This window comes from Grus americana, chromosome 1 (assembly GCF_028858705.1).
Source record: "Grus americana isolate bGruAme1 chromosome 1, bGruAme1.mat, whole genome shotgun sequence".
Classification (NCBI taxonomy): Eukaryota; Metazoa; Chordata; class Aves; order Gruiformes; family Gruidae; genus Grus; species Grus americana.
In genome coordinates, this window is record NC_072852.1 from 40,561,525 (window position 1) to 40,577,487 (window position 15,963).

General features: G+C 36.5%; 1 protein-coding gene across 14 annotated transcripts in view; it reads left to right on the forward strand.

Moving 5' to 3' along the window:
- The window catches only part of CNOT2 (CCR4-NOT transcription complex subunit 2), a 90,561-nt gene that overhangs the window by 57,981 nt on the left and 16,617 nt on the right, over positions 1-15,963 (forward strand). For 12 of the 14 annotated variants that reach the window (XM_054841033.1, XM_054841027.1, XM_054841080.1 and 9 more), the window contains 5 exons: positions 7,470-7,536; positions 10,859-11,006; positions 11,632-11,814; positions 14,726-14,805; positions 15,792-15,917. In XM_054841033.1, the coding sequence (XP_054697008.1) occupies positions 7,470-7,536; positions 10,859-11,006; positions 11,632-11,814; positions 14,726-14,805; positions 15,792-15,917 (604 nt within the window). Of the gene's footprint in view, positions 1-7,469; positions 7,537-9,305; positions 9,329-10,858; positions 11,007-11,631; positions 11,815-14,725; positions 14,806-15,791; positions 15,918-15,963 lie in introns of all 14 variants that reach the window. The other 2 variants (XM_054841096.1, XM_054841105.1) reach the window with 1 other exon arrangement.

The following is a 15,963-nucleotide window of genomic DNA, read 5'->3' on the forward strand; positions in this document are numbered from 1 at the left end:
CTTCTTCCATCCTGTTGTAGTAGAAGCATGTTTGTGATGGATCAAAATCAGGTGCTCCTCTGTCATCAGACAGTTGCTTCAAGGCAGACATCAGTAGGTTTGTCTTGTAATGGGCATGATGGTGGGGATACAACAGAGAAGTGGGCAGAAGCTGTTATCAAAGCCTTTTCCTGCAAATTTCCATTAAAATAATTTGTAGAACCTTTGCCTAACTCTTAATGTGTTTTGAAATATATGGCCTTACAAAGAGGTGATATTTTTACAAGAGACAAAACCCTGAAACAAGACTTGGTTTACCATGGAGATAGAGATCCATAATCTTGCTAAGTTTGGGAAACTAAATGTGGGAAGGGTTTAATCGGTCTTCTGGAGATAGCTTTGGCTGTAGCGTTGCTGAACACCACATTGTTCCAGCTGGGTTGTTGACTTTGTAATGCTATTTTGTAGGATTCTAAGGAAACCTATGGTATCTTGTTTCCCAAGGCATCTTGCTTGCCATTTGCCTTAGTCATTGCACGAGAGTTTGTTAGCTTAGTCATAATTTGACTTCAGATGCTGCACATGGAGTTGTTGTAAGTATTTAAGAATTCCCATGGAATCCTCCTGTATCAGAAGCTGTCACAGCACACATGCTCCTGCTGGCTTGTTGAATAGAGCTACTTAACAGAACTTTTCATAGTCTGAATAGTTTTGATCCATTTGTGGATGACAAAAAGTAAAGCTTATTTTTGGGAGAAAATAGGTTAATGTCTTTAATTATAAATGGAGAATGAATATTTTCATATGCATTACTTTGCCTGTAAACATACTTGTAGATTTGACTGAATAGTGAATTGGTTTGCTCTGCTTGCTTTGTGGAACACACAGCTTAAGCTTTTTTCTTTGAAGTGGGAGTTGCAAAGCAACAAAGTTGCTTTTTACCTTCCCAGAGAGTGATTAAACATACTTTGCATCTTTTAGTAAGCACATAATATGTTTAAAAATAAAAACCCCCAAACTTTAAATGAATGAAAATTGCAATGCTGTTAATTGAAAACAGTTGGAAGGACTTGCAGGGAATGAGATTAGAAAGAAATTGAGAGAGTTTTTGTGCTTTAATGCAGTATACCCTTTCAGAGCCTATTGTCATTCTACTTACAGCTTGTGTTTTCATAATAAAGTTTTACAGTATGAAGAAAACCCCAAAAGTTTAGAATGGAAAATGCACCTTTTTACTGTGTCACCTACAAGTTAGTACTTGGATGGGTTTATCAAATAAAACTATATGATAAATTTAATTTTACTTAGAGAAGAAAATGGGTTTTTATAATCTATCACACAGTTTGCACTATCTGAATTACTCAAAGTTATTTCTGATCACTTTACAATTTGAAATTGTCACAAGGGAATTAATTTCACTATTGATGACTGGAGTATATACTCACTATGGTTGAGTTTGGTTTTGGGTTTTTTTTACAGAACACCTAAATGACTGTACTAGGTGTTCTTTCTGTACGTTATCTAAAAGCTACATTTTACTGCATCTCCACTGAAATCAACAATATGTAATAATTTTTGTATGTCAGCTTTAGCATTTGATGTGGTTCCTCGGACCAGATTAATTCCACGCATAAAATCCTCTGCCTCTTCTAGAAGGGGGAGGTTATGGTTACTTACACAATAATTCAGTTCACTGAACATAGTGTATTGTAATATTGGTGGTTTACATGCTCAGTGTGTGGGTGCCTTTTATTTTAGCTTTTCGTATGCAACTGGTTATTTAATTATAATCAAATATTTGCTTTGTTGTCCTAGTTCTTAATTGCTTATGGCACTTTTGGTAGCAGCTTTCAATGCATTTTCAGTAATCTTTTGGCTCGTTGATACACTGTACCATCAAACTGAATGTGTCTACGCAAGGAGAATTTGTTTTTAGAGTTTTACTTTAATAGTCATGTTAACCTCATGTTAATAATGTCATTGTCATTCAAAGGCAACATCAAAGGCCTTTAAGATCTTGAGATACTGCTGCCAACAACAAAAAAATTTGAGATAAATGTAAAGCAAAAGGTGATGCTTGTGGTGTGATCCTACCTCTGTGTGCTTCTGAGGTGCTGCTGGAGGCAGGAGACCGCAACCGTAAACGATGAAATCTGAAAGATTGACTAAACCTTCATATATTTTTCAATATTATTATTATTATTACAAATAATTTATATCAGTAACAGTTTTCATTTGCAAATAATACTCTGCAAATATAAGGCTTTCAAAATTTCTTCATTGACCTCTGATTTTTGAGATTGGGAAATATTTTCTAACGTGAATTTTGTGAACATTGTATTAAAAAGTGCTTTGTAATTTAAAGAAGGACTGATGATAATACTAAACATAAAACTGGCAGAGTATAGAAAAGTCTATTTTTTTTATCTCGTTGGCTTGATTTAATATTATTTTTTATAACACTTTCTCCTTTTGAGGCTGCGGGTCAGCTGTTTTATTATTAAATAGTGCAGCACAGATGGCAGATACTAGAAATAGTCGTGCAAATACAAAATGATGCTGATGTTTGCACCTGTGAGAAACCCAGCATTTATCAGGCCAGATATTACTCACAGGCTTACTTGCTTATTCTAATGCGTTTTGCTTTTAGTTGACTTTCTAGAGTGGCATTGATGTATTTTAACTTCAGCTTGCTTTGTGTTTAGGAAAGTAGCTTTAGGCTATAACTGCATAATGTAGCAGCCTTCGCAGAAGTGTTGCTTTCCGAGTTTTCTCGGTGCTGCCATGCCGAGGTGTGCTACCACAGCGGTTATGGTGATGGGCAGCTGTCCCTGCGGTAAATTGGGGGTTTGCTTGGAGGAGGCAGGAACCCCATCAGCCAGCTCTGCTGCTGGGCCTCCTCCCGCTGCCCCCCTCTGCTTTCAGGGAGGCTGCAGCCTGTGCTCACCAGTCTCCCGAGAGGGTTGTAAACTGCAGCAGGTTTTTCTCGCAGTTTTGGCAAATTTAAACAACTGCCGGTGCTGGTTTTTTGAAATTGTTGACACTCTTAAATGAACTTACTGCAGTAAACTCATCAAGAGTTAATGAAAGCGGTTACAGTAAAATCTTGTTCATCACTAGGGGCATGAAATAGCCTGATAGCTCCTTACGGCTTACTGATGTTTGGTGCGGATCAGTCCAGAAAAATTGAGCCATCTGCTTGGATCATCAGGTGGTTTGAGTTTAGAAGCAGAATCTTCCATGATCAGAACTGCACTGTGACTATTTGAGACTTATGAGTTAAAATGACATTCACATCTTAGTTGACTATCATCAACTCAGTCCTTTGGCCTGCCGGTCCTGAGTGTTGGTCCTTCCATATGCTGGCAGAATAAAGCCCGCCCTTCATGTTACACAAGGTCTTGTTTGCTCGGTTGTCTCCTTGCCCTGTGGAAGATGCAAGTCTTAGGCCTCCTCTGTCGCCGAACAACATGTACTAGGAAAGCCAGTTGAAACAATCTGTCGAGTTCAGTCATACAAGGTTGGAATAGAAGCAGAAATCCTGTGCTATTTCAAACTGGGTTTTGTAGCTGTTAACCACTGGCGAAGTGATTTAAACCTAAATGCCAGAGTTTGGAGAGGAGAGTGGTTTCTGTACGTGTGCAGCAAAAGCTATAGATGTCAGAAACTTGATTAACAATTTCCTTGACTTTGGTTGAAGATTATTAGTCAATTTTAACAAATTGGTGTTGTATACATACAATATGCTGCTCATCGATGTGATCTCAGTAATTTGGTACGTTTTATTTTTCAAAGGTTGTTACAGGTATTATTTGAGCATTTTTTTTCCTGAAATATTGACATAATTGGGTAAAGCTTAAAAGCTCTTGCCACTGGAAGAGGCTTTAGTCACCTTAAGGGCTAGACTGCTTTAGTTTCTATTAAGGTTATCGTGACCTTTGGCTGTTGTAGACTAAAAGAAATTCAAGAGTGACTTCCAGCCACCATTGCAAGTACACTCTTGGAGAGTTGTATTTTTTGTATTGTGTGGCTAGTAGTTCAGTCAGATAAAATAACAATTGCAGAATGCCAGAAGGAATGTTTTTAATACTGCTAATAGCGTTCATCTTGAATCTTTGTTATCTTTGGTAGACCACGTTTGAGTAGACTATAATAGTGGCTCAGAGGTTGTGGATGCAAATAAAGGTCCTGGTAGCATAGGTTAAGGTTTTGGCTAATTTAGTTGTTTTGTTGTTGGCCTAAATTATATGGAAATAATAGCAAAAGAAGACAAAATTTTAAACTGCTCCTTACTTAGCTATGACAGAAAAGAAGTGTTTAATACTGGGGAGGGTTTTTTGGCATATTACAAAATAAACTAGAGGGAGAATAGGTGAGATACCCATACAGAGTATTCCTTCTCCATGCGATTGGAGAAATGCTGCATTTAATCAGCCTGGAACAGATCCACAGAAATTTTTATTTATTTCTCCTCCGGGCTTGTTATCTTTGATGTTCTAAGTATGTTATGACTTTAAGACTAGTTGTTAGATTATTGAATTTAATACTTGGCCTTTATTATGGTTTTCTATAAAGGTTTCTCTACAAGACATTTTGCAATTATCTTTTCATGTAAAAGCAAATGGCAAAATACGTGACCTACTTTGCAATGTTTCAAAAGAAAATCCAATAGCTAATAAGCGGTGTTCATTAAATATTATTTGCCATTCCTTTTCTTTTAACTGAATTTAAAAAGTCAAGTAATACTCAGTATAGAAGAGATAGGATTCTTTTTCCTCTCTTTCACGTAATCTGGTATCTCTTAGGTCTGTGATTTTTTTTTTTTTTTTTAATTTTTCTTTTTTAATCCAAGGGAACATTATAAAAAAAAGGGGGGGGGTTATGCTGAGAATTATAAGATCTGCTGCTGCTTATATCACATGCCATCACAACAATTTTTGAATGCTCTGAGCAGCTGTTCTTATGGGATCTTATTTTTGCTGTAACTGTTTTGCTTACCTGTCCCAAAGCTGGTAGTACTTTTCGACTGTTGTTTCTATCTCAACATCTGATTGGTTTGGGTTTTTTGGTTGGTTGGTTTTTTTCACTTGTGTGCCCTTGTCTTTGTCTCTGAAGGTGTCTCATAACTTTTTCTCTCTCTTTTTTTTTTTTTTCTTTTTCTCATGGACTTAAAATTTGTCACACCTTGCAACATGTTCTAGGATTTTCCAACTTGTCAAACTTGAATATTTATTTTTGTTTTACCTCAACATTTTACTTTGTTTTTCCTTTCTTAAAACAAGCTGATACAGTAGCTTTATCACTGTTTAACAAACATCAGTTTGTTAGTTTAGGTGGGGAGTGTGCTTTTGAAGTCTGTCTCCCAAGTGTCCCCACTTCAGCATGCTTTGGTTCGCATTGCAGAGCAGTCTTGGTATGAGTGAATTTGATTCCTTCTGGATCAAAATAGGCTGGAAGAGATGCTCCAGGAGTGCACCAACATGTTCTGCTCTCTAATGGCAACCAATCCATGGCATCAGGTGTTTTAGTCACGGCTAACTGTAGTTAGAAATGCATACAGTATGTATGTTAGGCCCTCAGGACCAACTGTTCTGTTTTACAAATGCACTTCTCTCTGGCTGCATTACTTGCTGATGCAGATGTGACCTGTGAACTTTGCTATACGAGTGCTGAGCTGAAGCCACTGGTAGTTATTTAAATTGTTCTTTTTATTCACAGCCAGTTCTTCACTAAGAAAGGAGAACTTTGGTCCACCGTGGCACATATTTTAGTTGGGTTTTTTTTCTGCAGGAAGCTTTTGTCTTAGCATGTCAAACCTTTTGTATCTGCAAGCGTGGATGTTTATTGCTGTCATTGCTTATTATAAAATATGTACACTTTGTTCAAAATAGGTGTGAGCATATAGTATTTTGGGGTGATATTTCTGATAGATTTTCTGATGGTCTACAGTAATTGCCTGCTCTAATTTCTCATTCCTTCTGTATGTATTCAAAAAATCATAAATACTTTGTGATTTACAGACATTAATGCTACTTTTGATATTTAGTGTCTGCCCTGCGTGTCCTTTTTCTGATTTCTACCACCTAGATTTGGCCCCAGTATAGACAACTAGCAGATTCAGTTTATAAGGTTTGAGTTTTACATCTGTCTAGATTAAGTCAACAAAGCAATTTGCAATTTATCGCACTAAAAGTTATTTTGATTTGAATTCTTTTACTCTCAAATTGAAAAAGCTTGAAATCCCCTTATGTGTAAGAATCCAGACATTCCTTTCCTTGAAACCATCCTAAAATTCAGTCCAAGTCCAGACTACTGCACTAAACAAACAGATGTTTTTTCCCGTGGACTAGTAATTATGAGTAGCATGTTCTGTTGTGAGCTGGATGGATTAGATCAACTAATACCTCTTCTTGCTCCAAGGGACAGTCAGCTATACCTAATGTTGATGAACATCTAATCTGATCTTTAAAACACCCAGGGATGGATGTTCCGGTGCTTAACTGTCCTTAAGATTGCAAAAGGCTTTTTTCCCCCAAATATTTAGCCTCAATCTCCTGTTTCTTCAGTTTATTAATACTTTCCATCTCTGCAGCAGCATGGAGAGTAGTTTATTCTTTTCCTCTTACAGCAATGACTGGAAGTCTGGTGTCATGTCCCTACTGTAGTTGCTGCCTTTTTGGAGTATGCAAACCCAAAACTCAATTTTTCTTCATGGATTTTTTTTTTCTTCCTTCTTTGATTTTGTTCTTCCTGAGTGTCTCTTCAGTTTGTCACATTCCTTGTGTGATGTCTGCAAGTTGACAAGGTCTTAATGGAAGTACTTGATAATATGTTATGTCTCTAAAATGGGCATAATAGAGCAGGAAAGATTACTTCTGACACTTGTACACCTTACCTATTCATATGGTGTATACAAGCATGAAGCTAGCTCCTAGGGGAGTACATTATAATTTTAACATTGGAATCTTATCTGAAGTTCGTATCTGTTTCTATATACCTGCTGCTACCTAGCCACTCATTTCCCACTTTTTGCTATTGTAACTGATACTATGAAACTTTGCACTCGCTGTTATTACATGGAACAGGGATTGATCTGCTTGTAATGATGCATGTTTTGCAGGGGGGAGAAAAAAGCCTTGTACCTGATTTAAATAATTGAGTATCCCTTCTTCTGTAAAGATGGGTGTCTCAGCTACAAGGGTAGAAAAACTGAAAGCTTTTAGATCTTCTTCCTCTATGCTATTTGTTGCAAAAGAAAGTCTGTTTTTATACATGTAAAGTCATAAATTTTTATTGGCATTTAATATACTGTTACAGTTGTTACTGTGCAGATATTTTGAGGAGTTTCTAGAACTTTTGATGACTTAAAAGGAATTTTTAGTTGCTGTTTTGGCTTTCTTGGCAAAACAATATAATGTTGTAAACTTTCAGGGTAAGATAGCACAATATCTTTGTGTCTTTAATAATCTTTTATTCTTCTTACATTTCAGATGCTGGCATCACCATCAACATCAGGTCAGCTGTCTCAGTTTGGGGCAAGTTTATACGGGCAACAAAGTAAGAATTCTTTTTATTGGTGATATGTTTATTTTATGCTAAATATGTCCTAGTTTCACGCTCTTTAGATAGAGAACATGCCTATGGCTTTGTTTTCTGGTGATTGTAAGAAAGACTACGTCTCCTTATTTGTGTGATTTATATTTTTTTTTAAGATGTATTTTTGCTTTGCTTAGTATGCATTTTTGCAGTGTTTAGTGTGTGAAGTGTCATATATTGACACTGTATAGCTGTTAAATATCCAAATGTAACCATCCTATAAGGAATGTCTGTGATTTAACTGTGACTCTCTGAAGGAAAAACTAAAGAAAGTGAGCTGGGCCAAAAATAAGCCCAGTTCAGAAAAATATGTAAAGAAAAGAAGGAAATTATACCTTAAATTAAAACTGATATTTCATGCTCTGCAGAAGCAAATTAAATCTTGTGTACCTGCTTGGCAACTCAAATTTGGCAAAGAACTGTGTCAGTAAGATTATTGCCTTCTGCACCACTGTTTTTTTTTTCTCTTTTCCATACCTTGAAGATTTTCTTCTGTATCTGCCAGTCTTGTGTCTGCTGTTGCAACAGAAGACCTATAGAACAGCAGTCATAGCGTGTAACGCTAGCCACCTAACTTAAGGGCCAGCACTGAGAACTGAACCTCCTTGTAGCTGAGAGGTGCATCCAGAAATTGACTCAGATAATCTCAGTTAGATACATTTACGGAAGTAAAATCGGTTTGTGAATGTCTTTGTTTCATCACTGTACACTGTGGAGTGTTTGCAACTTTCTTGCCAAGTGCATCTGACTCAGATTCTAAGAAAAAGAGAGTGGACTTTTTTTATCTGGATAAACTAAAAGTTTTGTCTGCTAGATGCATGGCCTTCACAACTTCTTTTGGCTTTCTTCAAATAGTTTAAAAAAAATGTAGTGATTTTTTTTTTTTACCATCTCAGTGGCTGTTGATTAGTGACCATCTAATATAAACTGGCATTTGATTTTGCTACTGAGATTTATATGAGTAGTTTCTGGCTAGCCTGAGAGTCATGTTTTGCTCTTGGCTTTTTGGGTCCTGAATCTGACCCTACTGAACCTTTCAGACTTAACTATGTAAAGATACTGAAGTAGTTTGTTCATTCGGTTTATCACAGTTATATGTAGTTCATTTTTAAGATTAACTTTTTTCATCAACTTTTATTGTTGATTCAGTTGGTTGTGGTGCCTAGGACATAATCTCTCTAACATGGATATATGCATGGCTAAAAACTGGAAAGTAAATATTATCGGGGTTCAGTTTCTACCAAATATTGAGAAAAAGGGGCGAGAAACTTCTGTGTTGAAGTCAATGCTTATGAAGAAAATACTTTTGGGAAAAACAAAGCTGATAATGCCTATGCGCTTTTAGATTGGTAGCTGTTAGCCATTTAGCAAGATGTCATGTTACAGAGTTAATGTAGCTTAAACTTAACTATTAGGCAGAAAATTGGCCACTTCATTGATCAGCCTCCAATATAGCCCATGCAGATCTCTTGTCTCAGTTAAAAAGGTGGAAAAAGGAAGCTTGAGAAAAAAGATTTTTATTTTTTTTTCCTTATGGTGAATATTTCTACTGCCCCTACTTGCCAGCCACAGGAATATAGTTCTACTTCACTGTAATAGCCTACTCATGAAAAATTCTAGTGTAAAGAAAGCCAACAACAAGCCGAGAAATAACTATCAGTGTAAAACTGGCTTTGCTGAAACCAATGCTTGCATAAAATTAACCTGAATATCGTAATCATGTTTTTCAGTGTACTGTATCAAGTTTGGAAGTGTATGTATCTTTTTTATTTACCATTTTATTTTTAAAATTCCACCTAATTCTTAATCAGTGTGAAATATTATTTATAATATTTATGCTCATTGAAATTATTCTGATGCAGCAAATTGCCAAAATATTTACAGTGAATACCTTGATATAATCAGTATTTAATGAAGTCTTAGGAGGCTTGTTATAGCAAGTCACACTCTTAATCTGAATGCACAGAGAAAAATTTGAGCATTAGCAAAACTTGGAGTGTTATTGCAAACTTCTTGGATTGCAAATTGTAGGGTAGGACAGGGACAGACAGCAGTTCTTAAAACTGTGAGAGCTGAACAACTGGGAGGTTTCTTCAGACCTTGTCCGTAATGATAACCTGAGCGTATGCTGTGTCCGTTCTTTGCATTCTTAGTACTTAATCACATTATACACTGACACATTCAGCTCTTCTGCAGGGGTGATCTACCATGGGAGAGCGCTGATTCATCATCATTTTTCTTTTGTTTGGTCTGCAAGATAAGGTTTTGAGTTATGTGAGTCTACCTCAGCAGCCTTGTGCCAAAGCAATAGGGACCGTTACTTAGAGCTATCACATTTTATATGCTGTTTGTTTCTATTGATATGTTGCACTAAATGACTTTTTCTTGTCTTTGAACACCATTCTGAAACTTCATAAACACAGAAAAGCGATGTGAGAATAATAAGAAACTTCATAAAAGTTCACGGATGTTTTGAGACGGGCAGCAACTGGTTTTTTGCTGTTCTGAGTTAAAGTGATTTTTTTTTTTACCTCACTGAAGTGCTTGCTTTATTCTGTCACACCCGATTGTTTGTGTAGAAGATACTTCTGATCACAATGTTAAAAATCTTCTGTATATTTTTAAATGCTAATAGAGGGCAGTTAAAATCCTGCTTGTTTTCTTTTCTCAAAAGATTTAACTTGACTTGATAGTGGACACTGAAGTTCTGTTATCAAAAAGAAGCAACTTAAACTTTACAGAGAACTAGCCTAAAAAGTTGCTTTTGTTGTCCTAAAAGCAATGTTATTGTTATCTAAATATTAATAATTTTCTTTTTTATTCAAGATTTGTTTAATTTTTAACAAGACAGATCAGTGTTCTAAATACTGGCCAGATATATACCAGTTTATTCAAAAGCAGTTAATGTGTTTCGTGAGTGCAGTTATTAATTTTCTCAAAACGCTGCCTTTTTTGAGATTATTTGTAGATTTCTATGTCCTCATCAAAAACTCAAAACTGAAAGCGTTCTTTACAGTATGCATCTCAAAGGAAAAAAAATTTTGCTAGTGATTCAAATACAGAAATTCCTTAAAGACCCTTTCTAAAGTTTAACAGAAACAGGGCTAAATTTGAGATAATCAGGCTTCTACTATGCAAACAAGGGCTTAGTTTTTACACTGCACTTCAGTCTTTATACTTTTTTGTAGGTTGTCAGCATAAATTGTTTCCATCTACACCTGATGGAGAAGACTTTGTTCCTGATTGCTCTATATCTCCACCCCTCTGAATTTTTTTTCAATAGGTGCACTAGGCCTTCCAATGAGGGGAATGAGCAACAATACCCCTCAGTTAAATCGCAGCTTATCACAAGGCACTCAGTTACCGAGCCACGTAACGCCAACAACAGGGGTACCAACAATGTCACTTCACACGCCTCCATCTCCGAGCAGGTATTTATTGATAGCCAATATTTCTGCAATTGTGTCTTTCTGCAGAGCACTTGTTAAATGTTCTGCATATTTTATCTCAACTACTTTACGGTCTGATTAATTAAAAAAGAAGAAAATTAGTTTCTATTGACCACTGTCTGTGTTAGGGAAATAATGCTGTAAAACAGTAAGATAGGACTACTGTAAGACAGTATTTGATTTTTATATGTAAAGGACAAATTGCTGGCAAATTCTGCTTCAGAATGTAAAAGGCTGGTTTTCGATTGTTCTGGTAAATGTACAGTTAAAATTTTTGTATGGATGTCATATACACCCTGTAAGAATTTTAAGGTAGTAGGTCTGAAACGCTCATTAAAAAAAGAGCTATAACACCTTTTCAAATGCATAATACTTAAGTATTTATCGAAACCTGACCAAGGACTTGATTAGTATGTAATGGGTCATCTGGTATTTCTGAAGAAATCCAAAACTATGCTAATTATAGAGAGTAATCCAAACATACTGTGTTGACGCTAAGCTCAAATTAAGTTGCAACAGCTCAGAGTCCATCCTACGTTAGTAATCTAAATGAGTAACCAAATACTATTGTACAGATTCATCTCTGTGGATGGTTTTTCTCTTTCAGGGGGATATTGCCTATGAATCCTAGGAATATGATGAACCACTCCCAGGTTGGTCAGGGCATTGGAATTCCCAGCAGGACAAACAGCATGAGCAGTTCAGGGTTAGGCAGCCCCAACAGAAGCTCTCCAAGCATAATATGTATGCCAAAGCAGCAACCCTCTCGACAACCTTTTACTGTGAACAGGTAAGGCTGTTTAGTCAGACCATCCCTGTACAGCCATGGACATGTTTAAATGCTGCTCTGGAAATCTAATTTTTATCCATTAGAGTAAAGCTCGAAAGCTGCTTTGTGTATTCTCGTCTCCTGGCAATAAACTGTGAAGCTGCTTTTAATATTCACGCAAGCTTTTTGAGGCCGTTAAGCTAAATTCTGCTTCTGACTATTGAATTTCTACTGCTGCTTCTTTAGAATATGTGATGTTTCTTATGTGCTCCTAGGTTTGTTTTTGAAACATATCTTGATTTTTGGGTATGTGCTTCCATTTTAAGACTATTCATCTATGAGTTTGGGGAGAAATAAGACAAGATTTAAAAACACAATAGTTATTCTGGAAGATTAGTTAACTGATTCAGACATAGTAGGGTCCTAGTATTTTACTACTGTAAATTCTGGAATAATACAGAGAACAGTGGTTTGCCATTCGTTTAAGGATCTGGCGCTCATTTGGATGCCAAAAGCTTCCCAATCACTTCTGCTGTAACTCTAGGCAAGAGTCTAACATCATAAGTCACTAGGCTTTAACTTTGTTTTGGTGCTGCGTTTATACTTAGTTCATACTGATAAACTTGTAGTAAAAAGTGTGTTAATCCTGTTTAGTGTGTGTAGTCACAGCTTCACACAGCTGACTGCTTTCCAGGCTTCATTCCACAACCTCACCACCTCTGTGCTGCCAGTTTTGTCCTTTTTCTCCCTTCAGGCCCTTCCTTAGGGGACTGACTTTTACATGGAGCATAAACAAGCTCATGGCAGTCAGGTGCTACCTCTAACCCAGTCCAGTATTTTACAAAATGGATAAAAGAAGGTGAAAACTAATGTCAAGGTTATCCGAAACTTGTTCAGGCTATTTAGTTCTGTAGTTTCACACTGCGATACAGGCATAAAAATGCTTTTCTCAATCACAGCAATAGAGATTTGGTGGTAGCGGTTTATGTTCTTGGAGTGTGAGGAGACTCTGTATCTTGCCTCTGATTACATAGAATTTGCCTTTTCTTTCCTGTGATGTAGAGCAGCAAGTAAAGGAGATGATAATTTAAAAAGATAATTTTAAATTTTAAAGTATTTTTGAAACTTGAGCATCACAAAAGATTGAAATAGAAATATACTTAAAAACTCCACATGCAGAGGACAATGATTTTGGAGATTGATATATGTATAGAAAGTACTTGTTTAAATATGGTTCAGCTGTAGAGTAGATAACAAAATTCCTGTCTGTAGGAGCATTTGAATTAAAATCCTCATCTTTCACTGCATTGTAGATCTAATTTTCAAGAAGCTACAACTTTTACAAGTTGAGAAGGAAATACAACTGGAACAATGACAAGTTCTTATTCCACAGTTTATTAGCCTACAGAAGTGTAGTAGTAGTATATATCCAATTGTTAATTGTCATATTTAACAAAATTTTGAAATTATACTCGGGGAAAAAACAGTGTTTCCTTGACAGGTGCATGAATTATGTGACTTCCAAGAAGTGTTTTCTGAATGGTTGCTTTAGTTGGAGCAATGAAAGTTTTTAAGTTTTTGAACATAAAAAATACTTCACTTTCCCTTTCTTAGTTACATTGGTAAAACAGGTTACAAATAATTGTAGAGAAGCATGCATTTTGTGGCCTAATCCCTTTCTTATGCCTAAAATTCTTAATATGGTTATTTAAAAGCAAACAAAAAAACCTTTGCATGAGAAATACTGTCTGTCATCAGGCTAGATTATATGCCCTCAAGATTGAGTTTACTCCTGTTGGTGCTCTCACCAGGTCTAGAATTCACAGATGATAACAGGAATGTGTTTCTTCAGATGTGTGAGGTGTCAAAGATCTGGATGTCTTTCAAGTACGCCACCCTGGGGAAGCAAAGCAGGACAGGACTAGTCTTGACTAACTGTTCTCTTTCTTGATGTCTCAATCCAAAATGAAGCATTTAGGGCTATTTCAAATTGGAATGAAATGCTTCAGATTTGTAACTGTGCAAAAAGTCCATGTAGGAGCATTTGACACTTTTATTTAGGGGAACTTCTAGAACATCAACTTCCATCCTGTTACGGGGAAAAAATGAATGTTGTGATTTCCCACAGGGCAGAAATTCAGAATTTCACTCAGCTGGGGCCTACCTTTGGGCTTCTCAACATCTCCAGCTCTCACAGAATGAAGTGAATCATTTGTGAGGGTGTTTTTCTGACCACAGTAGTCCTATATGATATTCGAACATTTTTCTCGACTATATGAAACTTCAATTTAGCTGGTATGCTTGCGTGGCAGAAACCAGCCCTATGCTTATAATAGTGCCATGTGTACATGGTGATCATAGAATCATAGAATAGTTTGGGTTGGAAGGGACCTCAAAGATCATCTAGTTCAACCCCCCCTGCTGCGGGCAGGGACACCCTCCACTAGACCAGGTTGCCCAAAGCCTCATCCAACCTGGGATGATTGCACACTGTAACTGTTCAGCTTATAACTGAGTCAGGACAAACCTGATCACTTCCATGATCCAGCTTCGCACCTGCAAATGAATGGATTGCAGTCTGACTTCTCGCGGTTGCATTTACTGCTGCTTCATTTTCCTCTATGAAATTATTGAATAACAATCATGTTTGTCATAACTCGTTGGTTGACATATGTCTTAAGACACAGTCACTATTAAAAAACTAAGTTATTTTGAAGTCATTCTAGTTGTCTTGATTGAGCAGTACCTGCTGCTGCTTGGAGTTTTTGGAATTATAAAGGAAAATAATTAGATCTGAGTTTAGGCTAATGTGGGATGCTTAAGCTTGAAATAATTTCAGTGTCTTAGGAGGTTTTTTTTCCCTTTATGCCTTCCACTGGAAATTACAAAGTATGTATACCCATTTGTCTGACTTTCTGGATTTTTTTCACAGTATGTCTGGATTTGGGATGAACAGGAATCAGGCATTTGGAATGAATAACTCCTTATCAAGTAACATTTTTAATGGAACAGGTGAGTTTACTCTGAGTAATGCTGATCTTAAAGTACAATAGAGATATCTTTGACTAAATAAGTCTGTTGGAGTGCAACTTTGTTATAATTTGCAGTTGTTTTGTAGAAATGCTGCTCCAATAGTGGTGCTATGAAACTGTTTCTACTTCGTAATAGTGGAGTTTAATACTTTTGAAGACAAAGTACATCATATGACTATAGATTATACCTAGTTGGTTAGAAATGCAAAATAGCTTATGGAATTGAAAAGTGGATCAGAGAAGTTGTTTCAGTTGTGATTTTTCTCTGGAAATTACTTCTTCACCTGAATTTAATGAACTGGAGATCGGAAAATATCCTCGTACATAAATGCCTTAGGTTTGTCCATGCTCGCATTTCTGTAGGTGGCTGTGTATATGAAGCCACTTGAGGTGCTGGTGACATCACAGAGTGGAAGGGTTTGGGCATCCCCTAGGACCTTGTGACATCTTTATAGATTTGCAGATCTGGCCTCATCTATGTGTTATTGTCTGCTACAAATTGAAAAATGTTCCCATGTAACTTGCACTGCATTGGCTCTACAGCTGCTTCAACTTCGTCTTACCTTACCTAAAGACAAAAATGCTCCTTGATGCTGCTGCTAATATGGGTTATTATCTTCTCTCAGATTTCTTCTTGATAGCAAGATAGAATCTTGATAGATTGTTTTAAACAGGCTACTTATCCTAGTACTGTAATTTTGGTAGTCTGCCTGTATTTTATGTGTTCAGTCTTTAATTCAAAATAACTAGACCTTGTTACTAAATACTGCTGGCTAGTATTCCCGAACATCTTGATGCTGTTTAGGCTAGTCTCATAACACAATGGTTGTAATTATTTGCAATAAGTATAGTAAGTGTAAAAAGATCAACTAGAGGAAGGAAAATATATCCTAAATTTATCTTGCTCTTAATGAAATATTTGAGTAAAAAACTTAAGGGAATTTAAAATATCTGCTTTTATTGTAGATGGAAGTGAAAATGTGACAGGACTGGACCTCTCAGATTTTCCAGCACTAGCAGACAGAAACAGAAGGGAAGGAAGTGGCAATCCAACTCCATTAATAAACCCTTTAGCTGGAAGGGCACCCTATGGTAAGACTATAGTTTTGAAAGCTTTTCAAACAAAATAGGTATTTGC